This window comes from Coturnix japonica, chromosome 1 (genome assembly GCF_001577835.2).
Source record: "Coturnix japonica isolate 7356 chromosome 1, Coturnix japonica 2.1, whole genome shotgun sequence".
Lineage (NCBI taxonomy): Eukaryota > Metazoa > Chordata > Aves > Galliformes > Phasianidae > Coturnix > Coturnix japonica.
Window position 1 is genome coordinate 41,301,463 of NC_029516.1, and position 25,345 is coordinate 41,326,807.

The 25,345-nt window shown below is 43.8% G+C and overlaps 2 protein-coding genes and 1 long non-coding RNA gene across 5 annotated transcripts in view; 1 reads left to right on the forward strand and 2 right to left on the reverse strand.

Moving 5' to 3' along the window:
• NR2C1 (nuclear receptor subfamily 2 group C member 1) overlaps positions 1-14,275 on the reverse strand; it is a 32,265-nt gene extending 17,990 nt beyond the window's left edge. The window contains exons 1-4 of one of the 3 annotated variants that reach the window (XM_015858371.1): positions 14,153-14,275; positions 8,439-8,621; positions 6,611-6,686; positions 2,521-2,628 (exon numbers count right to left, since the gene is read on the reverse strand). In XM_015858371.1, the coding sequence (XP_015713857.1) occupies positions 2,521-2,628; positions 6,611-6,664 (162 nt within the window). In that variant the 5' untranslated portion in view covers positions 6,665-6,686; positions 8,439-8,621; positions 14,153-14,275. Of the gene's footprint in view, positions 1-2,520; positions 2,629-6,610; positions 6,687-8,438; positions 8,622-14,152 lie in introns of those variants that run through there. The other 2 variants (XM_032443955.1, XM_015858362.2) reach the window with 2 other exon arrangements.
• Positions 13,826-16,731, forward strand: LOC116653301. Its single transcript, XR_004306865.1, has 2 exons — positions 13,826-13,996; positions 15,035-16,731. It is a non-coding gene; the product is annotated as an uncharacterized LOC116653301 (long non-coding RNA).
• The window catches only part of FGD6 (FYVE, RhoGEF and PH domain containing 6), a 64,015-nt gene continuing 54,103 nt past the window's right edge, over positions 15,434-25,345 (reverse strand). Inside the window, exons 16-21 of the mRNA XM_015858402.2 lie at positions 24,751-24,897; positions 23,740-23,842; positions 22,077-22,204; positions 21,296-21,424; positions 20,259-20,407; positions 15,434-18,398 (exon numbers count right to left, since the gene is read on the reverse strand). Of these exons, the coding sequence (XP_015713888.1) occupies positions 18,362-18,398; positions 20,259-20,407; positions 21,296-21,424; positions 22,077-22,204; positions 23,740-23,842; positions 24,751-24,897 (693 nt within the window). The 3' untranslated portion in view covers positions 15,434-18,361. The remainder of the gene's footprint in view (positions 18,399-20,258; positions 20,408-21,295; positions 21,425-22,076; positions 22,205-23,739; positions 23,843-24,750; positions 24,898-25,345) is intronic.

Here is a 25,345-nt window from a genome sequence, read left to right on the forward strand (position 1 = left end):
CAAGAATTTGGTAATGGGGGGCTGCAGGGAAGGCCTCTGTGAGCAGAGCCCAGCATTGCCCCATGTCAGATCAGAGCCAGATCCAGCTGCTCCAAAAGGGACACACTGCTGCCAGAGCTGAGCCATGAGCAATGCTGGGTGTGCCTCTGGGAGAGCAGATATAAAGAAGAAAAAACTGCTGCACAACAGCAGCTGGGAGAGAGGAGTGAGAAAATGTGAGAGAAGCAGCCCTGCAGCCACCAAGGTCAGTGCAGGAGGAAGGCAGGAGGTGCTCCAGGCATGGAGCAGAAGCTCCCTGCAGCACAGGAGAGGAAGGGCAACTCCTGGCAGCCCACGGGTACCAGATGGAGCCCAGCAGACATGCAGGAGCCCCTGGTATGGGACTCAAATGGGAAGTGCACAAAGGGTGGGCCCCATGGTATGGAGCTGCACTGGGACAATGGTTGGAGAGCTGCAGCCTGTGGGAAGCACGTGTGGGATCAGTTTGGGAAGGATGGCATCTGGTGGGACGGACCTCATGTGGAGCAGTGGCAGAGAGGGACACATTATGGACTGCAACCCCCATTTCCCTGTTTGAAGGGAGAAGGTAGAAGAGGGTAGATGGGAAGGAAGGTGTTTTCAGCTGGCTGTCAGTTCTCACTGCTGTAGTCAATTACATATTACTCAATATCAGTTTGTTATTATTTATATTGCTGCCATGTTTGTAGGTGCCTACTGCAGGAAGGACATCATCATTCTCCTGAGTGCTGTCTCAAACATAGCAAAAGAAAACCATTACCCCAAGGCACCTGCCATCCACTTTGAAGCAAGGATTGTCGAGTGTGGTAAAAAAAAGACAAGGGACAAAGTATTTGCAATAGAAACAAGTCATCTTCCAGCTAGCTGGGATGATCAAAAACTATAGAAAGTTCCCCAGAACAAAACTGTCTCTATAAATAATTCTGTGCTCATGATATTTGCAGTAGATGTAGATGTCCAAATGTAGTTTGCTCTTCTACCCTACCCCTGCCCCAAAAGCTGACACAAGGGTTTAGACAACTGACACTGGTTTAGAAACAACATAACTGTCTTGCTGTTAGGCAATAGAGGCCCATGGTTTTATGTGTCAGCCTACACTCAGGCCCTGATACTGGAATTACATTAAACAGTTTTGCACTACAAGGGCTGGGGGCAGCCACTGAGTGGGGATTGGCAGGGCATCAGTCGGTGGGTGGTGAGACACTGTGTTGTAGGTGGGCCATGGGCTGGCAAGCAGTTGTGGTGTTGCTATATGTTGGTTAGTGGGTGGCAAATAATTGTATTACGGCTATTTATATATTGTTATAATCACATATTTCTTTCCATTTTCCCCTTCTGTCTTAGTAAATAGTTTATCTCAACCCACAGTCCTATTTTGCTTCCAATTCCCTCCCTCATCCCACCTGCAGCAGTGACTGAATGGCTGTGTGGTGTTCAGCTGCACAACATACATATATTGACAGAGGAAATAGTATAAAGAGACAGCACTTAAACAATTAATATAAATTAAGGTACAGCTGTACACGAACCATTTAAAGGAGCGGAGGTAGCTGAAAGAATAATGACCTGCTGGATAGGTAAGACTGGTGCCAGGACCGGAGTACAAGAAGTAGTAAAACAAAACACGGGATCGTGTACGGGCTGCCTGTGAAGAATCTTGAAAGCCAGGGCAAAGCTCGATTGCAATGCACTGAAGCAGGAAAAAATAGTGAGAAGAGCTGAAGAATGAAGCAGCAAAAGTAAAGGCCACCGTGGCTATAATAGCAGCTGGCTCACAAACTAGCGGTTCTGTATGCAACAACATGAACCTCGGAATATCTTTAAACTCTGTTCTGCAGCTGATATTTCCCTCTAGGAGGAAATTCAAAAATAAAAAGCTTGCAAGGGCTTGCATCGACTTTTAAGGCACAAAATATAAAATCTCACCCCCAGATCTTGCTAACCTCCATATACACACAGCTGCGCTTATCATGGTTTGACTACCCACACTGCCAAAAAATTCCTACCTTTGCTTGAATTGGAGCCTATTGCCTGGTTAAGCTGTAAATTAGCTTACTGGGATGTACAGCATTGGTTGTGGTGGCCAAAAGCCAGCATGCTTTAATGCACTTAAGAGATTAGGCAGCCCTTTCATTTCCCATGACTTGTATGAACAGTGTGAGGCAGTTTTCCTCCCATCTCTGCTCCACAAGGTTGAAACATTCCAACAACTCAGCTGAATTACCCAATCTAAATGTATCCAGTTTGTAAAGAGCAGCATTATTAGCTTTAGGATTAACAGTTATTATTTTTGTACCTCTTAAAAATCTTAAAAGAAAATAAGAAACAAAACAAGCATTGGAATAATGTTTTTGCTCCTGTTTATAAATAATCTCTGCTACCCAGGACTGAATATTTACACTTCAGACAATAAAATGAAGCAAATAAAAAAGAACCATAAACAAAAGTTGGTGAAAATAAAGACTTCATGGCTGCTTTTAAAATATATTGGATGAAGCATACCTGGATACGCTGTGGTAAGGAGAGGCCTGAATCCGAAGGGACGATCTGTATTCGTTGTGCTGCCCCATCCATTAGTGTCTGTGTAACAGCTCCCTGGGAATGGGTAATCTAGAAAGAATAAATGAACGTAATAGATTGGCAGTGGATAGGGTACCTTAAGGAGAGATACACTGCCTTAATGGATGTACTATCATAAGGTTTTACCAACTTCTGATATCTCTGCACGAAGCTAAGGAAAGGGCTGACATGGTGTGAGGAACACGAGTGCTTGCATTTGCATCTAATTCAATAGTGTAATTTTGCTGATTAAGAAGCTCAGGTCATGGCAGCGTTCTAAAGCCACTCTATAAGTACCTTCAGTTGACATTTAGGAACACTGAGCAGAACAGTTGTTGACAAATCCATGTCAGTCCATCCGACCGAGTATTTTCTGACTTATTACTGAACACAGTACCTTTCATTGTAGTTGCATTACATTTAAACTAATATATTCTTATCTTAAAGGCTTATATAAAACTGCTGAATAATTTCTGGAGTGGAGACACAGCAATCGAGGAAAGAGTAGGATAGGAAGCAAAACTTCCCCTTCCAGCAGAAACACAAACACCAATCAACTTAGTTTTACCCAGGAATGCATTGCCTTTGGTACCAGTCCCAGCTATTATAACCTACTTGATCCTGTCCCTTCAGCTTGGTAGAGTTGTTTAGCCATTCATCGATCTGGAACAGGACATTGATGAAGGTCAAAAAATAGTGCAGCGAAAGAGAGAGACGGGTTATTTTTAGTGTAGGTCAAACCTTCAGGCCGGATCTCCACAATGCTCAGAAGCAGATACATCAGAGCAAATCACAGAATCATAGAATGGTTTGTGTTGGAAGGGACCTTTAAGATCACCTAGTTCCAACCCCCTGCTATAATCAGGGACACCTCCCTCTAGACCAGGTTGCTCACAGCACCATCCAGCCTGGCCTTGAAAATGAGACAGTGAGATTAATCTGCTGGGGGCACAGGGGCTTGCTGCTTAAATCACCTGCACCACCAAAAGAAATGGCTGTCAGACTACAACCCAAAATACCTGGAGCACTGCCTGCTAAAAATACCACATTTTTCATGCAGGTGAACACTTTCAGAAGGGACACAATACAATCACTTTGCTTAAGTAAAGGACAAAAAAAAGTCCACCCATACATACACACATGCATACATACTGATCAGAGTAACCACACAAGTTGCTAAAGACTATGCTTTGTTTGTATATAATAGATTCTGTTTAGACAAATATGCAGCTTTCCTTTGTTATCTGAAAGGTCTGTGGGAACAAGGCACCACATATCCAGCATACAGCACCACAGGTTACATCAGGCATGTCCAACTCCCGGCCCACAGGCTGCATACGGTCCATCCCCTCCCCACACTGTAAAGACAGTGGCTGTTCCTGCAGAGCCCAATCAGGCAGTGGGCTGTTAATGCTTTGTCAACTGAAAGCAGGTCATGGGGAGGACAGTGCTGTGCAGTGCTGACTCAAGGGACAGCAAATCATTTAGATATACTGGCTAAATGCAGGGCTCTGAACAGCAAAGAATACACAGCTGTGCTTTCCATTTTGATAAAGGAATTTGGAATTAGAACCACAGAATCATAGAATCCTTAGAGCTGGAAGGGACCCTTAAAGGCCATCCAGTCTAACTCCCCTGCAATGAGCAGGGACATCTACAGCTGATTAGGGTGCTCAGAGCCTGCTCTAGACTGGTCTGGAATGGCTCCAGGGATGCTGAGGTGGGGATTCCCATCACCTCTCTGGGCAATCTGTTTGAGTGCCTCACCATCTTTGTTATAAAACCCTTTCCCCTTATATCCAGCCTAAATCTCCCCTCTTTTAGTCTGAAATCATTTCCTTTTGTCCTATCAAACAGATCCCACCACAGAATCTGTCCTCTTCTTTCCTAGAGCCTCCCTTCAGTTACTGAAAAGCTGTCCTCATGTCTCCCTGCAGCCTTCTCTTCTCCAGGCTGAACACCCCCATCTCTCTCAGCCTGTCCTCACAGGAAGATGTTCCATCCCTTGGATCATTTCTGTGGCCCTTCTCTAGATGATCTCCAACAGGCCCACGTCCCTCCTGTACTGAGGACTCCCCATGCGGACGCAGTACTCCAGGTGAGGTCTCACCAGCACAGAGCAGAGGGGAAGGATCACCTCCCTCACCCTACTGGCTGCATTTCTTTTGATGCAGCCCAGGGTACAGTTGACTTTCTGGGCTGCAAGAGCACACTGCTGCCTCATGTCCAGCTTGCCATCCACCAGTACCCCCAAGTCCTTTTCAGCTGGGCTGTCTTTTCCATGGAAATAAATGGGAGACATTTCTTTTGGTGTGACCTCCATGTGGTATATATGTATACATAATGGGATATATGGGATATATATACATATACATAATGGGACCAGAGCTGGGGTTGTTTAGTCTGGAGAAAAGGAGGCTCAGGGGGAGACCTCACCGCACTCTACAACTTCCTGAAGGGAGGTTGTGATAAGGAGGGGTTTGACTTCTTCTCCCAGGCAACAAACAGGACCCGAGGACATGGTTGCAAGATGTACCAGACGAGGTTTAGATTAGATATAAGGAAAAGCTTTTCCTCTCAGGGAGTGGTCAGGCACTGGAATGGCTGCCCAGTGGTGGAGCCGCCATCCCTGGCAGTGTTCAAGAGGCGTCTGGATGAGGAGCTATGAGAAGTGGTTTAGTGGATTGTGGTAGCAACAGTAATGGGAGGATGGTTGGACTAGATGATCTTGTAGGTCCTTTCAAACCTCATGATTCTGTGATTCTATGATATATACAGCCCAAGACAATGTCTGTTCACTAAATGTAGCCAAAGCAGGCCAAAAGGTTCAACACTGATGGATCAAATGAATTTCCTACAAGAATCAAGTAATGTGCCCCAGGTGTAGAAATGTGAATTATCTCAAACTCAGCAAAAGATGATGAGTAGTATGAAAAGATGGCTACCAGTCATCTCCTTTAGACTGCCTCTGGTACCCCACTAGATCCTTCTCCAGACCTACTCAACTCATCACTTTAGCAGAAAGCCTTCCATTTGTATTAGCCAGATGCCGGTGCAGAACACAGAAAGACCCTGCTCTTCTTCTGGCACTGGGACACCAGATCAGCTCTCTGTCTCATGGAACCATATTATGAAACTGAGAACAATTCTCAACGAAGCCAAGCATCATCATTTAAACTTGCCATCCTCCTCTGCAACTGGAACACATGCTTCAGCCAGCTTCGACTAATCCCCAGTTTCCAAAACACAAGAAACAGGAATTACAGCCCCACCTAGGCTTCCCCAAGGACTTATCCTACCAAACAAAGCTACGCTACACACACCATTCCCCCCTGTAAAGAGGAAAAGGGAGAGAAAGAAAAAAAATTACAACTACCTTAGTAGTTCTCAGATGCTACAATACTGAAAAGCGTAAGAATTTATACAGAACAGATTTACCATCCTGCATGTCCCCAGCTGTTACATTTGAAATCAAGACCGAGAGGAACTAAAATTACGTGCAATCTTATCCTATCCACAGTACTAGACAGGGAACCAAGAGTGGATATTTCAAGCTAATAAATGTTGTTTTCTGCTTTTATCTAATTTAAAGCGCTGCTAATGATCGAATGTTCTAGTTAAGTATGTATACACTGATTCACACTTCCAAACTGCTTGTGCATCTCTGGAAGTTCTTTAGCTGCAGTATGCACACTTTGTATATAGGTTAAAGGAAATGAAAAACAGGAGCCAACAGAAAGAGTTCAGTTTCCCTCTGACTTACACCAAATGTCAACCAATATTTTACAATGCAGACCACAGCAAGCCTTTACTTATAAGAACAAAAGTGACAACGAATGAATTCTGTAACTGGAATGTAACATCTATATAATGACAACTTTGATGGTAATCAATAAGTTCATCTTCCATGTGAGGGTCTCCTGAAGCTTGGAGTGTACTAAGAATTACTTTCTCTTGGGACCTGGATTTTTACATCTTACTCTGTCCATTTTATTATTCAATGCCTCCTAAATATGATGAAAAAATTCTGTACCTCTCCCATTTGCTGCTCAATAATTTGATGGGCCAGTTCCTCTATGGTTGCCATGACTGTTAATCACCAGAATTTCCTGTCAAAAAACAAAAAAAGGAAAGAAGATGCTTAACATCTACAGCCTTTCTAATAAAAAACACCTTCGGGAAAATAGGGTCCATAGACGTAAATCACACTCATAATTGTCTGCAGGTGACATCCCTGCAAAAATGTGAAGCTTAATTATACTGTGAAAGTAATAAATTATCTCCTATTTGCAACCTTCTGTATCTTTGTACTCAACTCACATTTTCCCTCACTATTCTCACAAAGAGCAACAAAATAATGAACTCCCTGAGAACAGAAGGTTATTATTGGCCCTGACATTAGCAGGGACATAATTAACACCTTAAAACTAGAACCTGGCCAATTTTGTTGATGCAAATCAAGGGCAAAAAATTTAACTTCTAAATACACACGGATCCATTTGTGCAAGTAAGAGTGTCTGAAGGCCAATTCTACACTTAGCATCAGTATTACGGTTGCAGGGTAAGAAGTCCAGATCTTCATGAGAAGGTTTTTCTAGGATTTAATACATTACTGCTGTAATGCAGCATTAAGTATCCAGATGTATGCATTGTTTGTCTGGGCATCTATGTCCAGATATTCATTAGGCAGTTTGTGAAAGGAACAGACACAAATTATGAAGCACTACACTTCATTTTCTGACACAAGTTGTATTAGGAACACTTATACAAGGCAAGACAGTACTCTTACATTAAAGGATTTATCTATACACAATATTTGTTTCAAATACAGAATATATTTGAATTATATAGCTTTTACGTTGCAGACAAAGTGTTAATAGAAGTAGTTATATATGTAGGAAAGCTGTACATATAACAAGTATAATCGATTTTCCCCCTTTAACTTTGCTAGCACTTCTAGGAACTATCTACTATCCCAATGAACTCTTAAATTAATTCATTAATTCATTAAATTGAGAAGATGACAGGTAGATACATAAAACATCTAAGACTAAACCTTACGTTGAAAAGCATTCTCTCCTTAGAAAATCTAATCAGTACCAATATCTTTGCAGGAGTGCTCTATTAAAGCACTCACACATACAGTGAGCTGCAAAACAACCACTAGGAAAGATTTTCAAGCCTGCTGATGCCCGGTTTGAATCCCCCCTGTGGCGCAAGTGGTAGAAGTGCCGCTCTGCTACACAGGGGCTCAAATCCCGGGGGTTGGACTCGATGATCTCTAAGGTCCCTTCCAACCTGCACAAGACTGTGAGACTGTGATGCTGTGATACTGTATTCCAACAGATGTTTTCTTAAGTGGAATTACAGAACAGCTTCGCAGGAAGGGACCATTTTCAAGCCCACCCAGCTCCAACTCCTCTGCCATGGGCAGTGCTGTCCCCCACTGGCTCAGGCTGCCCAGGGCTAAATCCTGCTCGGTCCTTAATACCTCCAGCGATGGGGCACCCACAAATTCTCTGGGCAACCTGTTCCAACACCTCACCACCCTCTGAGGAAAGACTTTCCCCCTAACACCTAATCTAAATCTCTCCTCTTTAAAATTGTTCAGTCTTTTCCCATCGCTATCAGAGCATGTCAAAAGTTAGCCTCCCTCCTGTTTAGAAGCTTCCATTTACTGGAAGGTTGCAATGAGAGCACCCCAGGGCCTTCTACAGGCTGAACACAAGTTTGAGGTCTGCTCCTGCCTGCACCCCCTGATGCCAGCACTGGTATATCTGTGACCTCATAGCCAGAAGCAAAGCTTTATGTTAGTTTGTGTTAGTTTTCAGCCCAATGAATGACTTAACTCATTACATTACCATAAAAATGCTACTGCTGCACCACTGGTGGCTTGGAACTGTAGGATCACCCCTTTCCACAGCCACAGAATGATGTCCACTTAGGCCATCTGAAGTCTCCCATGCATTCGCACAGCTCTATAAACTGCTGTGAGGTGAGCCTTGGAGTTTAGACACACTTATTTTGGAATTTTATGGATGAACCTGGTGAAGAAACAAGAAAAAGAGGATGAAAATAAAGCAACGGGCAGCCCCAAGAACAAACCAGGACACGTATATGACCACAAAGTGGTCTGGCAGACTTCTGGTCCACATGCTGAAGTACATGCACAGGAAGCAATGTAAAACTATATACATGACATCACTAAAAACAAGTACAAAATCCTTCACTTGGCAAAGAATTTGAGGTCATTTGCTACATTCCTCGGGTTCTTCCTTGTACACATTAGTATATTTGCGCTTCTGTAGCACAGCTTAGGTACTATTCACCTGCTAACGTTTGGCCTGAGAAACACAGGAGAGATAAATCTCTCTTGAAACATTCCCTCCTGGAGAGAGAAATGGATCTGAATGTTAACAGGAAAGGTTATCAGACCCCAAAGCCACAACCGGTTTGCTCAACAAAAGCTGCCTGCAGCCCAGGAGAGGCCCATGGAGGAGCAGGGCATCCTCCTGCAGCCCACAGGTACCATACGAAGCAGATCTCCATGTGCAGCCATGGAGGAGCCCATGGTGCAGCAGTGGATGAGGCCTGGAGGAGCCACAGCACATGGGGAGCCCCTGCAGGAGCAGCTGCATCTGAAGCTGCAACCTGTGGGGTGAAGCCTGTGGTGGGGCAGGAAGGCTGGGGGAGCTGCTGCTGATGGGGACCCATGTGGAGCAGTGCCTGAAGGGTGGGCCCTGTGGTACAGAGCTGTGCTGGGGCAGTGCTTGGAGAGCTGCAGCCTGTGGGAAGGCCATGAGGCATCAGTTTGAGAAGGATGGAGGGACCCCATGTGGAGGAGGGGCAGAGAGAAACCATGGAGGAGCAGCAGGGACGAAGCATTACAGACTGCAGCCCCACTCCCAGTTCCCCTGCGCCACTCACAGGGTGGGGAAATAGAAGAGAGCGGGCAAGGAAGGTAGTGTTTTCAGTTGGCTTTCAGTTCTCACACTTCCAGTCTGCTTTGCTTTGACAGTAGCTGGTGACTGATATCCCTGTCCTTACCTTAACACATGAAAGTTTTTCACATCTCCTCCCCATCCTTCTGAGGAAGAGGAGTGTAAGAGCAGAATGATGGTGCTCCCCAACCTAATGGTGTTAAATGACCACATCCACACACTCTGATTAAGAAGTTTTATTACTGAGGTATGTATATTCAGGTTGTTATGCACTCGTGAGAGAAACTTCTACTAGTGTTAGAGACTGTATTTAAAGCTTGAAGTGGTTAACTATATTCTGAAAAAGATGTCTTTGCTGTTAGAACTCTTTTGGAAGGGTGATGGGAGTTTATATCAATTTCCTTTGTTTACTGAGTTTACAAGAGTTTGAAGCATCTGATGAACAAAGATGATGATTTGCAGCATGTACCTCCATCTGAAGAGATGGCATTTCCGATAATGTGAGGCACAGCCTTCATGTTTTCAGCCAAACACCGCCAGCAAGACAAGAATTTGTACCAGCTATGGCAGAATTCTGTGCTGGTGCAACACGTCTGCACTGTACACTGGTGCTCCCTGGATTACAGCTGGGATGACAGCTAGGAGCACTCATTTTATCAGCTGTGCTGATGCCCCTGTTTACAAAGCAGAGCTCTTAAAGTGAAGAGTGGAATATTAATTTTGGCCCGAGGAGAAGGAATCCCCATAGACTGCAACATGGCTGTCTCTGACATTTGCAAATGTCACACTCAACTACATCCTGAAATACAGGCTAATGAAAACGGGTTCTTCCCTTGTTTACCTGATGGGACAGAAGTTAAGCTAAGACTCATATCAACGCATAAGCTGGTGCACTTGAAAACATCCTTCCTTTGTAATCAGTGTGACTTCTAATTGCAGCCTAACTTGAAACATCTTAAAGGAGATACACTGCCTAAGGAAAAGAGATATTCAGGCTGTCAGCATGATGAGATCACTGCCTCACTCCAACTGTTTGGTGCTTTCTCTCTTTGCACCCTTAGCGTTCTCAGTGTGTGATGATCTGTTGCACAGTTTGTATGTACAGGAGACAAACCCACCCGAGAAAGGTACACCTGCAGAAGATCAGATGCACATTTAAGTTAACAGATAAGAACACTGTGGATGCTTTTGAGATACTGCCACGTTAAACTGGCTGTGACCACAGAAATTACTGTGAACTGACCTTTCTGGTCTCATATGAAGAAATAGAAGAGCAACGTGACTTTTTAGGAAGGCTTGAGAGGTCAGTATAATGAAAAGCTAGCTAGAAAATGATTCCCTCTTAGAAGACACGGTCTTAATCTCCTTCCGTAGTCACATTACTTCAGCAATAAAAGATTTCAGCAGATCTCGGAAAATGAACTAAGGATGCGCTATTTCAGTTCATGTCATCACATCAGGGGCTTACAGCTCATCTGTACCTTAAAATGGAAACTAATCCTCACTTCCATTCCCAAAGTCATCATATGACGATTAAGAATTTAGCTTAACCAATGCTGAACTTCTTTAACAAAGACCCGTGTGTAGAATGCAAAGCACTGAAAAATCCCTCTGTGATTAATTGTAGGAGAGTCAGGTTTGGTTCCTTGTTTTAAACAGATTTCTTTACACTTTGGAACAGCATTCTGTGATGCTTTACAGATCATCAATTAAGCCAAGGAACCCGACATCTGTGAGATGTGATGCTACTCTGCTCATTGCTTCCTACACTGAAAACTCAATGAACTAAATGAGCTGCTCCTGGATTATCTTTCTGTAAGCCATAACGCTTAAGGTGGCAGAACAGTAGCAGACTCAAAGGAGTAACGGTCTCTTTATCCCTGAGCTAAGGAATATTGATGTGACTCACGACACCCAGTCAGAGAGCGTTTATTAAATCTGCATGACATCAAGATTTAGAGCGTACGCACGTAAGAGCCCAATAACCACAGGAAACAAGCAGCTAAACCTGCAGGCAAAGGGAAGATGAGGCACTTGCAAAGCACATGGGAATAATTACAAGGCACACCGCAACAGAGTAAGAGATGCACTGGCAGCCACGTCTGTGCAACTCATTTAAAATCATTGCTCTCAATGCTTTAAAACTGCTATGTTTAATTTTTCATGGAAGCAAAGTGTTACAGTGGGAGGAAGGGTGAGGAAACAACCCTTCAGTAGTGAGTATTCAGGAGACTGCAGTCATTGGCACAGTTTGGGCCACCAAAGGGGCTGGTCTCTCTCCTGTCCTATTGTGGAGCTCCTGCTATGTGTGTTTGCTGCAGCTCAGCAGCCCCACGAGGCATTGTGGCGGTAAGGAGGAGGAGAGGCACAGGGGCTGCCTGCAAACTGAAGCAGGTCACACAGGCACTGGATACTCACCAGAGCCAGGTAAGAAGACAAGACTCTCATTAACCAGGCCAAGCCGTCCTGCATTATGTTCTGCCACTGACTGCTTGAAGCTGGCAAAGCTCTGTGCTGTTATGAGAAAAAACAAAAACAAGAGCTCACCAGTTCTCTAAATCAGAGCAGAAGCTACTAACCCAAACCAGGTCAGGAAGTCCACCTGGCTAAGTACTTCCTCCTCCACTTCTTTCCCCCTCTATTCTGGGTTACCTTCAGCCAGGTGAGTTCCCCTACCTGGGGCACACAGACTGTACTAACACCTGCAAGCACAAATCCTGCTTTCCAGACACAGGCAGGCACTACAGCCATTGCACAAATTTACTCCCAAGCCATGAGCAGCAACCTCAACTTGCCTGGAACTAAATAACCACTCATTAGAGCTAATATGATAACACAAGAGGATTTGGCTTTAGGGTTTCTTTTGTGTTCTGTGCTCCTCAAGCAGCTGCTCAGCCTCCTGCAAAGGCAATGGAATATTTCACTGATCCCAATGTGCCTTGCTGTCAAGCTGAACAAAATTAATTCAAGTTCAACTTAACAGGCTTCCAAGGGAAGGCCCGACCAAGCCACTACAATTGATTTAATTGACTCTGCATCGATACTGAAGGGCAGCTCTTAGACCACGATTAGCAGAAAGGAACACGCTTCTTTTTGAACTCTGTAGCGCTGCATCATCAGATACACCGGACTCAGCCCATCCTCGCTGCCTCCATGATTTGGAAGTGGGCAGTAAATCTTCAAAGAGAAATCCTTTGTTGCTTTGAGCCTGTGGTTGGTACCACTCGGTGCATGCTCCAGGCTGATGACTGAAGGGTGTGACTATGAACAGAATAAGGATTGGATTAACTGCACCTTCACAATTTTACCCATCATTTTTCAAACTGATAAGATTCTATCACGTAGCATCATATCTTACACCAACAATACACAGGCACCAGTGCAAACTGCTGCAAGCAGCCTGAAGCAGCACAGAAGTGGGGAAAAAAAAAAGGCTTACTCATTTAGCAAAGTGTTGATCCGGACTTAGGAACTGTCTCACTTCCCCTGCCAGTGTCTGCTGCATTGGATGCCACGGCTGTGTGACAAAAGAGCACGTGCTGCCAGCTGTGCCAGCCTGACTGCTGCCCCACGGCCATGCTGTGTCGCTCCACCTCCCTGTACAAGGATGCTCCCATCCCCCTGCCGTGGGGAAGCAGGCACTTGTATGAGAGCTCCCTGACCCATTTCAACCAAAGTAACACAGGTTTGCTGGCCTCACAGTAACCCCAACAGCCAGCAGAGCTGCTGCAGCAGGGAAGGGACATATCCCCCACCAGCTGCAGTGCTGGCAGCTGAAATCCATCACTTCACCTGCTCGTACGTGCACCCACCAGGTGATGTGGCGTGTCCTTCACATGAGCACACACACACAGCTGATGGCTGTCACATGAGATGCAGTGCTGCTGGAGGACAGGCCTACAGACAGCAGCAGTCCAACACCTCAGAGCTTAAGGCCTCCTCACAAGGAAACGTCCCCTGTGCTCTCTCAGACCGGGTCATCTCACAGCACAGCCACCAGGGAGAGGCCAAATAATCTTTATAATTACTTATGTGCAGGAAACAGCGTTACACAAAGAACACATCCAAAACAACAAAGCGAGCTCCACCAGGTGAACACAACCTTCCCATCGCAGCACAACGTTCCGCTCCTCCTTCCAACGGCTCCTTTTATCTCTTCACACCACTGACTCCTGTACCGTGGGTCCCCTCGCACCACGTCCTGCTGAGCCTTCCACCCCACACACACACCCCACCACCCGCATGAGAACCGCACATCCCGCCCGGTGCGGCCCCTCCCCGCCCCCATCCCATCCCGTCCCCGCACAAGATGGCTGCGCGCTGACGGCGCTGAGGGCGGGAGGGGCCCATAGCAGCGCGAGGCGGGTATCGCGGTCCCTCCCGCCGCCTCCCCGCCGTTCCCTCAGCGCGTTGCGGGGCGGCGGACAGCGGGAAGCCGCGTCGGAGCGGCCCGGATGCGGGCGGCACAAGCGGTTCCTGTAGGTGAAAGGTCGGGGGGCGCGGGGCCGCCGAGGGACGGGGCGATGCCTGAGGCGGGACGGGCCCCGTAGAGGAGGAGGAAGCGCGGCCGGGAGGCGGCAGGGAACGCGAGGCCGCGGCGGGACGGGCAGGGCCGCAGCCGGGACGCGTCTCACCTGGCGGCACCGTGGGTCGGACCCGGAGCTTTATTTGGCGGCGGCGGCTCCGGCTCCGGAGGTCAGAGTTCGTGGCCCCGCCCCGCCCCGCCGCGGCGGCTGCGCCTGCGCACATCGGGGCTGGGAGGGGCGGGAGCTCGGCCGGCCCACGGCGGCCGGTAACGGCGCCTCAGGGGGGGGTCGGCCTTTGTGTGGCGGCGGAGCGGCGCGGAACGAGACCGTGTGTGTGTGTGTGTGTGTGGTGCTGCCGGCTCAGAGCATCCTCACCGTGAGGAGGATGCGCGTAGCTGCTCGATACGGTGTGAAACGTCTGCTGTGTGGTGAAGCGGTGCTGAACCGCGCCGTGAATGGCCTTAGAACGCAGAACCGACCTCAGGTCACCCCGTAGTTCCAGTTACTGTCGAAGCTCAACCGGCAGCGTTTGGAGGAGCCGTTTTACTACCAAAAGTAGATCAGTGTTGGCACTGTTTGGGAAGGTGGCAGGTCCCCGGCTGTCCCTGCTGCCACCGGGTCAAGTACCAGAGCAGGCTGCTCTCCACAGGGCACAACTGTCCCTGTAACGAACGTTTTGACGTTTTTAGCAAGTGACCCAGTTGGTGCTTGTTCTGTATTACCAAGGCTGCCCGTGGAGCTGTGTCAGCAAGGACTGTAAGACGTCCCTATCAAAAACACGAGCAGCTGCTTTCAGACTTCTGTCAGAGCAGTGCAAGGAGCAGAACTAACCTGGCAGATAAATCGCTCCCATACAGGCCCTGCTGAAGTCCTTGTGCCAGCAGAAACGGAGGTTCAAGCATTCTTAACTACACAGCAGCTGAACTAGATTTTGCTAAAGGATTTATTAATGCAACATCCTTCATAAGCGCAACTCTCGTAATTCTTTAGGATGATTGTTTCGTGGGACGCCTTCTTTGCCAGCAGTATGTCTTGTTTGTAACAACAAGATGAATTCATTTAAATAAATGAGCTCAAATGTCACGACCACATTGTGAGCTCGTGCAGGTGAGGGCTTTCAACAAGTGCATGCAGTGCCTTGGCTGACAGGAACAAGCCCATTTAAGACTACTGTGTCAGGGTTCCAAGATCCAGCAGTGGGCTGTCAGTCTGTGCACACAACCTACCTATCAGACTTCTGTCTGGTTCTAAGGGCAAACCAGAGCACAGACATTAATACAGAGCTGCAAGATAATGACAGCCAATGTTGCTGCTTGGGAAGCAATGAATTAATGAATTAGGCAACACACGAAAACCTGAAAATATTTCAGAAACAAACACAGACTCGGGTAATGTGAATTTGTTTATACAAAAATGATACATATACACAGGAATATTTACAACAACTTTGAGCTGTTTTCATTTACAAAATAAAGATCCTATCCTTTCGACAGCACAGTTTATGACTACTCCAAATAAGGAAGTATGCAGATGGTACGTACAAGGGACGGCAGTAATGGCAAGTAAATGCATTGACCGTATCTTTCCAAACATCTCTTTCCATTATGACATAACATACATAAGTTGGCAATCAGTGTTCGCACACACGACTTATCTAATAAAATGTGTTCCATGGTTGCTCAGCTACCCATTTGTTTCAAGTCCTCTGGGGATAAAAGAAAGCTTTAAGTCCAAGATTTCTTAAAGGCAATTCATTACCACAGACCTTTCATTTACCCAAGAATAACGATCCTAGAACTAATCTCCATGCTAATGTTCGTCTCGTTCTCTACTAACCAGCCTTGCATTATTAATTACAGATGCATTTAAGAAGAGGTAGCCAGGTGTTTAAGAACTGCTGGTTGAATTTGCTGCTGTAAGAGTGGAATCTAGAAGTGCCGTTACTTCTGATGGCAGTGAATGAAGATGGGAGGCAGGGTGGATGGAGAAACAGGCTAACAGCCTGAAAAGCAACCGTCTGATACAAAGCACTACTGCTGGATAAAGAGGAAAAGAAATATTCAACCATGCTCATCAAGACAATGTCATTTATTTCACACATAGTTAGACAGCAATATGTGCACTGTGGCTTTTAAGGCTCTGCTCAAATCCGTTTCTGTCACCATGTGTTGACTGACCAGCTGTTTCTGGAGGAGTCCTCTTGACTTGTACAGAACTGCTCAAGTGTTTGCTCACTGCACCTAGTCACTGAGAGGTAGTTTGTTGCCACGTGAGGCAGAACTCAGGCACTGTGCTCAGCCTGTGTTATGACTTTTATTGCTCTATGTCAGTTTTGCAGCAAGGAAATCAGCCTTAGGACATAAATCAAACTTGCTTCTAGCCAAATTCCTCATCATTTGCCATTTCATGTTGGTGCACAGCCCATATAGAAATACTAAGCAGTTCTTCCCCTGGATAACATCAACCAGAACAGCTACATCACATCTATGTTACAATGGCATCAGATTTATTTCAGGTAAAACCAATGTCAGAAATCACCCTGAAGAGACACGCAATAGCTTACTTGGCTTCAGTTACCCGCTGGTTTTGAAAGGCTGAGTAAAAGCCCTTTATATATAAGAAGAGAAGAAAATCCATTTACTGTATTTGTATAAAGTAAGTGATTAAAGGCTTTGTTCCAGCTCCCACTGAATTTCAAACGCTACCTGGTCAAATCTTTAGCATTCACCACAAAAGCCAAATCTACAGCCTTAAATCCCTGATTCAGAAACGCACTCCGCTGAAATGCCTGAAGTCAGTAACATTTGTCACATACTTAAGCACTGGTTCTGAAGCTCACAGTGAATTTATCGGAAGCTCTGGAACACAGATCTCCCCAGAGCTGTCTGTGTTATGACCTTAGACCTGATCCTGAGGTATTTGAGGGCACATGAGTTTTGGTTCACATTTTCATTCTTGGCCTTTTTGTGACCACTACTGTTTGATCATCATTTTCTTTCCTTTGTGAGGCCTTAATACAGCTATCAATGTGGATTAAAGCTATTAATTTGAAAGTTAATCGCTCTTAATCCTGCTCCCACAACGAGCTTGAGAGGACTATTGAAGTTGAGTAGAGAGGACGGTGTTGCATACAGCGTAATTAACTGGCTACACGTGCATTGCTTTTGACATAAAAATGGCTTCCTATCATGTGGTCTTCATAGTTCCAAGTTCCATTTATGCTATTACAGTGTTAGCGATTTTTTAAAAACATATAAGTAGAATAAATGCACCAAAATCATCAGCAAGTATTTTCCATTGAGGTATACTGATAATTTTCATAAAGGATCTTCTTTAAAGTGTCAAACAGAACAAATCATAGTGTAAACAACAAGTATTACAAATAATCGTATACACTTCCATGCCATCTGCACTACAAAAAGCTGTGTTTTCTTGCTATGGCAATTCCAGTTTAAACATAGCATTTAAATATACAATGGTTTAAGCTTTTGGCAGAAGGGCTGCATACGTGTGTTTAGTGTTCTCTGAACAATAGGCGACACAGTCTTTCCTACTGTAGACAGAAGTCATTTGACACGGTTTGGAAACAAATAATGCACACACACAAATATTTTAGTTTAAAAAAAAAACAAAACTGCTTTAAATTACTAGTGAAAAAAGAAAACAGATCCTGAAATTGTTTGAATGTAACTCGTTTATAGTCTCTTTGGTATCTGTAGGACTGTAGAAGCTCCAGTGCTTCATCTCTGTGACACATGATTTGTGGTACTACTTTAATCCATATGCAAGAGTTCAACTGCTATTCAAGGCAAGGAGCTGCATTGTCATACACTTCTCATCAAGGAGTTTATATAGCCAACAAAGATCCGCAATCTTTAAAGTTCCTATTCTGATCTGTTCCTGCTACATTGCAAGCCGTGTATCGGCAGCTGGAGGCCTATACACAAACCATGAGAAATTACACAATTACAATAGATTTGCTGTTGTCTCTTTAAATAGAAGCACAAACTTGAAGGATATGTTGACCAACCACCTGCCATTCTGAAGACACTCTGGGCCTCAATGCAGACCTCACAATTTTGACCGTCAAAGTAAACACTGGAATTTAATAAATAACACATTTTTTATCAACACAGAAATACACACAATTCTTTTTTTAAAAAATATTACCTTACACTAAAAATTCAACAATTCCTAATGCTGACAAATATACAGTTCTGTGTAGGTTGACATGGAAGGATTCGATTTCTTTTAACAGTTTCTGCACTCTGGTTTACCGTCATCCTTGGACATGGTGCTTTAGACTTGCTGGCGCTGCTATAGGACGGTGCCTTCTTGGAAAGCTTCTATCCACCTATTGGAAAACAAAACACTGTCAGAGAATTGATGGTTAAATGGCCAATGACGCTCCCTGCAGACTGATACCGGTAGTATCGCACTTCCATTGCCAGTTGTTCTGCTTGTCCAACACCAAAAATCTATCCAATAAGTCCAAACATATGAAGCTTGCTCCAAATGTATTAAGTATTAGCACGAGGCCAGATTATACATATATATGTTGTTGGTTTTTTTTTCCAGACTTAAGTTACATCAAAGAAAAAAAAAGCAGGAAATGCCACAATTGCATCAAATTTACTAATATCTCTGGATACCCTTCTTTAAAAAGCAACAACACCCTTGTCTGATTTCACAGCCCAGGATAAACGAGGACACTATCAAAGCTGAGGCAGCTTTTGCCACTGGTACAAGGACTTTAGAGAAGGACTTCCAGGACTGAAAGAAAAAGCCACAGTGAATGCTCACACTTAAGCCAAGGCCGATATGTCAAACCACTAACCCTTATTTCTTAGTGCTCACTGTATTCTTCACTGTCATTTTGTCATTAAAAATAACTAAAATGCTACTAGGAATTAAAAAACCCAGCAAGTTCACAGCACATTTTCAGCATTGAGCTCACTGCTGGACTAACAAAATACAAAGCTCAGCAAAAGAAAACATCTGTTAGAGCTTACAAAAATCCATCAGATGTTTCTTTGACCTTAAGAGGGAAAAACAACGTACAGTAATGAAAACCAGATAACAGAGCATTCTTCGTTTTTCAATTGTAATGCTATCAAAGCAGGATTTATCTGGCAAGTTCCACATAAATCTATTAGGGATATTAAATACTTAGAGAAAGCTTGTGATTTAAGGTACTTAACATTACTCCTAACCTCAGTAAAAACAGAGCACATTCAATTCCAACTTCCCCAACTGATTACTAAGCCACTGTCTGAACTGGAAAACAACAGCTACTGGGTGCCTCTGCTTTATTGATTGTTTGGTTTTATATATACACATGAAGACACATTTCTGTGCTTCCATTTAATGGAAATGAAACATTTGTAAGACAAAATATGCCCCCCAAAAGCTAACAAAGACTTTGTATACAGAGAAGTGTCACTAAGCACGTTCCCTCCTGTTTAAGATCTCCCAGTGTCACAGATACTCTGTTTTTAGAATGACCCTATTAACACAAAACTCTACCTACATCCATTTGAACGTTTAAGTATTAATAATGAATCGATTAAGCAATGAAATCTATTGTATTAATGTAAAATTAACTTGGGAAAACTTCACCAAAATCCTCCTAATAATTGTATTGCTTGCATGGTCACTTCCAGCTTACTCCATGACTCACATAGCAAATTGTGTTGGTTTTTGTCTGTTTTTGCTGCTTAACGACCACATTTCTAGGTTATTTAATATAAAATAAACACAAGGCATAAACTGATCAGTGTAACTCCAAATTCAGACGTGGCAGCAGGACTTAAAGCAGTTTCTATGAATGCTTTGAATTCATACTTATCATTTGAGCTTATTAAATGCGCTCATATGCTCATGCACAGTTGCATAAACACTTCAAGCTCCTGCACCTTACTTCTTAGGCTTCCATTTTTTTAGTGCATATATTCAATATAAAACAACTGACACATGTAGCTGGAAATGAAATGACTACAGGGACAGGTCAGTCAGCTTTATTCGACTTGGTTTGATTGTGCTTTCCAAAGCCCTAATGAAAGCCGGGACCTGAATTTAAGTTAATCATTTTAAAACTTTCTTTATTCAATATGCACCTTCTGTACATACACTTAATCCATGAATATTAACATGTGCGATTTATGAAAGGTTATTCCTAGAAAAAACTAACAGGAATGAATTCAGAGTTTCTTACTTTTGAGCTGAATGGGGATCGTCTGCTTTGAATATGTAAAATAAAGTGTTTTTGTGCAGTAAATGGAACACTCTGGACTCTGAGTTTTCATCTCTGACTTCACTGACTGTGAATCCCAGTAAAGGCTGGCTCTCCAGTGCTGCCACGTCCTATTTTATAGGAGGAAAAAGTGAACAAGACAAAATTAGGGCAGTTTAGATACATTAAACAGTGCATTCAGACTACATTCATGCAGTATACTATAGCAGCAAGCGAGCTGTTAAAAACACTCAAGCACAAAACCCTCTGCTTTTTCTTTTTCTTTAAAAAATCTCCATGCATCCATCGAGAAACAGGAAAATAACAGATTGATGTAGACTTCAGTGCTTCTCTTCATGTTTTTTTCTGATAACATCTGCCTCATCTTTCACTGTATAATCCAACTATTCTGCCTTCTAACGAGCTCTTACATCAGAAGACCAGCTCCTGTCTGGCAGCAGACAAACATCTGTCTTGCTCAGTACTCACTCCAACAACCTTACTAAGGTCTTAAGAGGGAAACAGGACACTCACAGTTGCACTGAATGCACTAAGAGGAGGAGCTATGGATGTAGATGATGCTCTCAAGTACTGAAGTTGCACTCCAGATGGTTTTGATGGCTAAATGTATTTTAGTTTCTGTTGCTGAACATTAAAAGGATGGAAAAAATAAGCTTTTATCATGTTGGTTTTTATCATGTTGGCCTTACCACCGTACTTGAGTGATGCATCTAAAGCTGACCCCCTCATTTATTCAGCTGACTCAGAAGATACCTACAGCTGCAATGGTGTGCAGCGCAGAGCTACTCAAAGCTAAAGTCTGGAGTCAGAAAGGTCAAGGGTGGATCTATATTATAGTACCAAGCTCACCAGGCCATTTCCAAATACAATACTGCAATCTGATCAGTTACTGTGAGGTGATCTAACTTTACAGCTTGTTTCTAGATCATAAAAACAAACAGGTGTTACAAATACGGTATTGTCACCGACCATTTGATTTCTTTTATGTAGTCTCTTACCTCACTAGCAGCATATGTGTACAGCACCTTATTTTTTATAACAAACCATAGGTGCTTCCATGGTTTCTTACTGCCCTTAGATCTGTGTAAGTAGCCACTCATTGTAGAGTCTTCTGTATTTGCTGAAACCTGAAATGAAAAGAAACCCCCAAGAGTATATATGTGTTTATCTGGGTTTTTGCTGTACAGCTTTTTTTTAATAACAGACCTCCAGAGCTCTGTTCTGTCAAAGACAGCAATTTTCATTTCAAGTTAGCACTGATAATTAACACAGATGGCTGAAACAAAAACTGCTGTGCCTGCAGCTGTCTATCCAGTCTGCGAGAGAGACTAAGTTACTAAGAACTTCATTTGAATTCAGTAGGACAGGAGAGGGCTCAAACGCTGAGGACACATACATCTGGAGAACACATATTCCTGTATAAGAAGGCAAAATTACTTCCTCCTGTTCCCAAGACCTCCGGTGTAGGCAGGCAGAGTTGAGCTCTATCTTTTCTAACCTTAAATGAGCAGATGAGTTGGTGTGGGAGATCCTTGAAACACAGGGAAACAAGAAGCAAGTCACAATTCCAGACTGTATGAATCCCAGTCTCATGGGCTCTTAATGCAGTTTAGACACTGCTTCACAGTTCAGGCTCCCGCCTGTCTAAAAACCGAGGCCCAAACCACTGTTACAGATGAATTATGACTTCTGATTCTAAAGAAGACAGCTAAAATATGGAATTATTTTTCCACTGTTACAATTGATGATGTAATTATATTTGGCCAATAAAGCACTTACTTCTTTGAGGGCTGCAGGAATTTTTTTCTGCTTTCTTCCAGAGGGAATACTATGTAATACTGTAGACAAGGCACTTGATGGAGATTTATGGTTGATTGGGGATCCGGTCTTGGGAGAGCACTGGTTATCTGAAACACATAGGATGAACACATTGCTTTCACGTCACAGATGACTGAACAGAGGCAACAATTCCTGGACTTGTTGCTAAAAAAGAGCTGGCATTTTTATTCTGATTACAGTGCTTCAAACGTAACACCTAATCACATTAAATTCAGTGTTAACTTTTTCAGTATTATCACCACCGCTCTGAGCTAGAATCCCCAAAGGCACATTCAAGATAATAATTAAAAAACACCAAAATATAAATTTTAAACCAGATCGGTCTTGTTTGTTTCCAAAGTCTGTTCTGCTGATGCAAATCTGCCTTTACCTACATGCAGAGTGAAAAATGCAAGTCTTAAAAACCACACCAAGTTTTCAGAAACGCCCTTTGCAGCTCACTCTATCTCTGTTCCCCAACTCTGTCTTCCAGTTCTCTCCACCTGATACCTTCTCTGCTTTTTGCAGCATAGATGCTGCAGGGTTTCTCTTCCAGCATTATGCCACAACATGCACACAAGCTTCTAGACTGTTCCCATCTTCATAATATCTGCTGTGTTTTTCTCCACTGCACTACGCATTTCCTTCACTTATTTTGGAGGACTTCTGCAACACTTCACTCCCATAGAACTCTTTTTCTATGGTCACTTACCACTGGTTTCCAGCCCAGCCCAGAAGGAGGAACACTGCCCTAAGCTTCACTGACTCCCCTTTCTTGAGATGTCCCTGAACCGGGTGAGGCTCTTAAAGAGCAGAGAAGGAAAGTAATTGGATTGCCAGCTGTACTGCACCTGCTCCGCAGCTTTTTCCAGCTAGAAGCAACTGCAATTGCCTGCAGCATAGCAGCCCCTACTGTTCAATGCACAGACCTGCATGCGACCCTGGCAATCCATCTACCCTAACTGACTCCCTACAGCCACTCTGAGTGAGGTGGATGCTGCTTTCTAAATCCCCATGACAGCTGCCACTCCCAGCACGCTGCAAGCCTTGGTGTGATTATTTCACTAAGGGCAGCACTGATTTCTTCTGATACCCTACAGAGTTGACTTGGAGCCTCTGCCTAGAGGGATGGGTGGTGAACAGTTTCAGCCCCTGCCTGTGCCTCATTTGTGTATCTTATACCGTAGTCTTTGGACAGAATTTGGAGCAAGGTTTGTGAGACAGGACTGGATCACCACCTCACCCAGAACTTCAGCTATCTCAGCAGCTTCGACAGCAAAAATGTAGTCTTCAGGCATACAAGTTACAGAGGATAGAAGTACATGCAAACTCACTGAGGGGAGGTCATGGTAAGTTGCAAGGACTTCCGTGTATACTTGTATCCTGTAGTAAATGAAACGTAATGTAACTCAAGTTACCCCAGAAAGAAAGAAAGAATAAATGTATTGCAAATTCACTTCCTAGCTTACTCCACAGAAATATGTTTGGGCTCCTGTCATCTCAGCTGCCTACAGCTTGCCAGGCACTAGCAGAACTAGGCATTTGAACATAGCTGTAATGATGAGGCACACATGATGATAGTAGAGAGCACAGAGATAAGTCAGTTTTGTGCACTTTTCTTTACCTTGCTTTTGTAGCTCTCGGAAGCAATGATCACATACTCTTGCTGGCTGGTTTTTCATATAGTCTAAACCATGTTTATTTGATGAACAAGCTTGACAGACAATCTGGAAACAAACAGAAACATGATTGTACACGATACGCACTTGTAAATCAACACATGCTCAAAGATGTTTACTTCAGTGCTGTTAAGAACTGAACCTCAGACAGGCACTATTTTACACTGAAAATGGTTTAAGGCCTTGGCTGTGCTTATGTTCAACATATCGCTCTTCTCTAAATAATAATAATAACTAAAAAAATATATGCATAACGGAATAAAACCCCACTCAATTACATGATTTAATCATAGAATACTTTGAATTGGAAGGGACCTCTGAAGGTCATCTGGTCCATCTCCCTGTCCTACAATGAACAGGGACACCTACAGCTCATCAGGGTGCTCACAGCCGCTCCAGACTGACCTTGGATGTTGCCAGGGATGAGGCATCCACCACATCTCTGTGCAACCTGATCCGGTGCTTATTGTAAAGACCTTTTTCCTCATACTGAATCTATATCTCCCCTCTTTTAGTTTTAAGCTGTTTCCCCTTGTTCTTTCACAACAGACCCCGCTAAAGGGCCTGTCCCCCTTCTTTCTTACAGCCCCCTAATACACCATCAATAATAATTAATGAAAAGTGAAATATGGAATAAATCTGGTACTAACTTTAGAAAACAAATTATTATTTATCTTACAAATTAGTGAGGAAGATATTTTGAACATTGCAGCTAACATTCTTAGTTTGTACTATGCAATTGCAGCAGACAAACATAATATCCCAAAATGCAAACTAAGAAACATGTACCAGATTTATCGGTCTGTCTCAACCTCATGCTCTACACTGAACAGGCTGCTTCTGATCCATATAATCGTTCCCTAAAACAGCTGCTGCAGTGCAATCAGGCTCTGCCTGTACTTATCACATAGGAACCCAAATGATTAAAAGAAAAGGTAACCAGAAAATTGTCCAACCTTTCCACATGCCCTGCAGTGATGCCTTCTCCACGTCAGTGTGAACTCACTTGTACAGATCATACACATAGTGGCTCTGGTGTCAGGAATCCAGATAGGAGCCTTTGATCCTAGTGGGCTAGCTTCTTCCTGCTTCTCAGTATCTGCCTAAAAGAACATAGGTAAATACATACATTCAGTGATGAAAGGTAACACAAGTACTTATCAGTGACCATAGGTTAACTCTCTTAATGTTGGAAAGCCTTCTCTGATAAATTGCCATGGCCTTAACATTACCTACTATTTCACTAGTGACCACCGTAATGCAAGCATAAAGACAGAGTGGTATTTCATTAGTTCATAAGGCTGTGTGACTACCAAGCTTTACCAGCATTTTTATATCAACAGCCACTATGTTTTAAAACATTCCCCAGTTATCTTTCAATTTCAGGGTTACAGAGGGAACTGACAAGGCTGGTTTGGGTTTTTGGAAATAGGTAATTTTATATTTCTGAACTAGACAGTGTTATGAAGCATCGTTCATCACCTATTCTCTTAGTAATTACTGTTGTTCTGTTGTTTATCATGGGAAGCCTCTTGCGTTTCTAGACAGCTG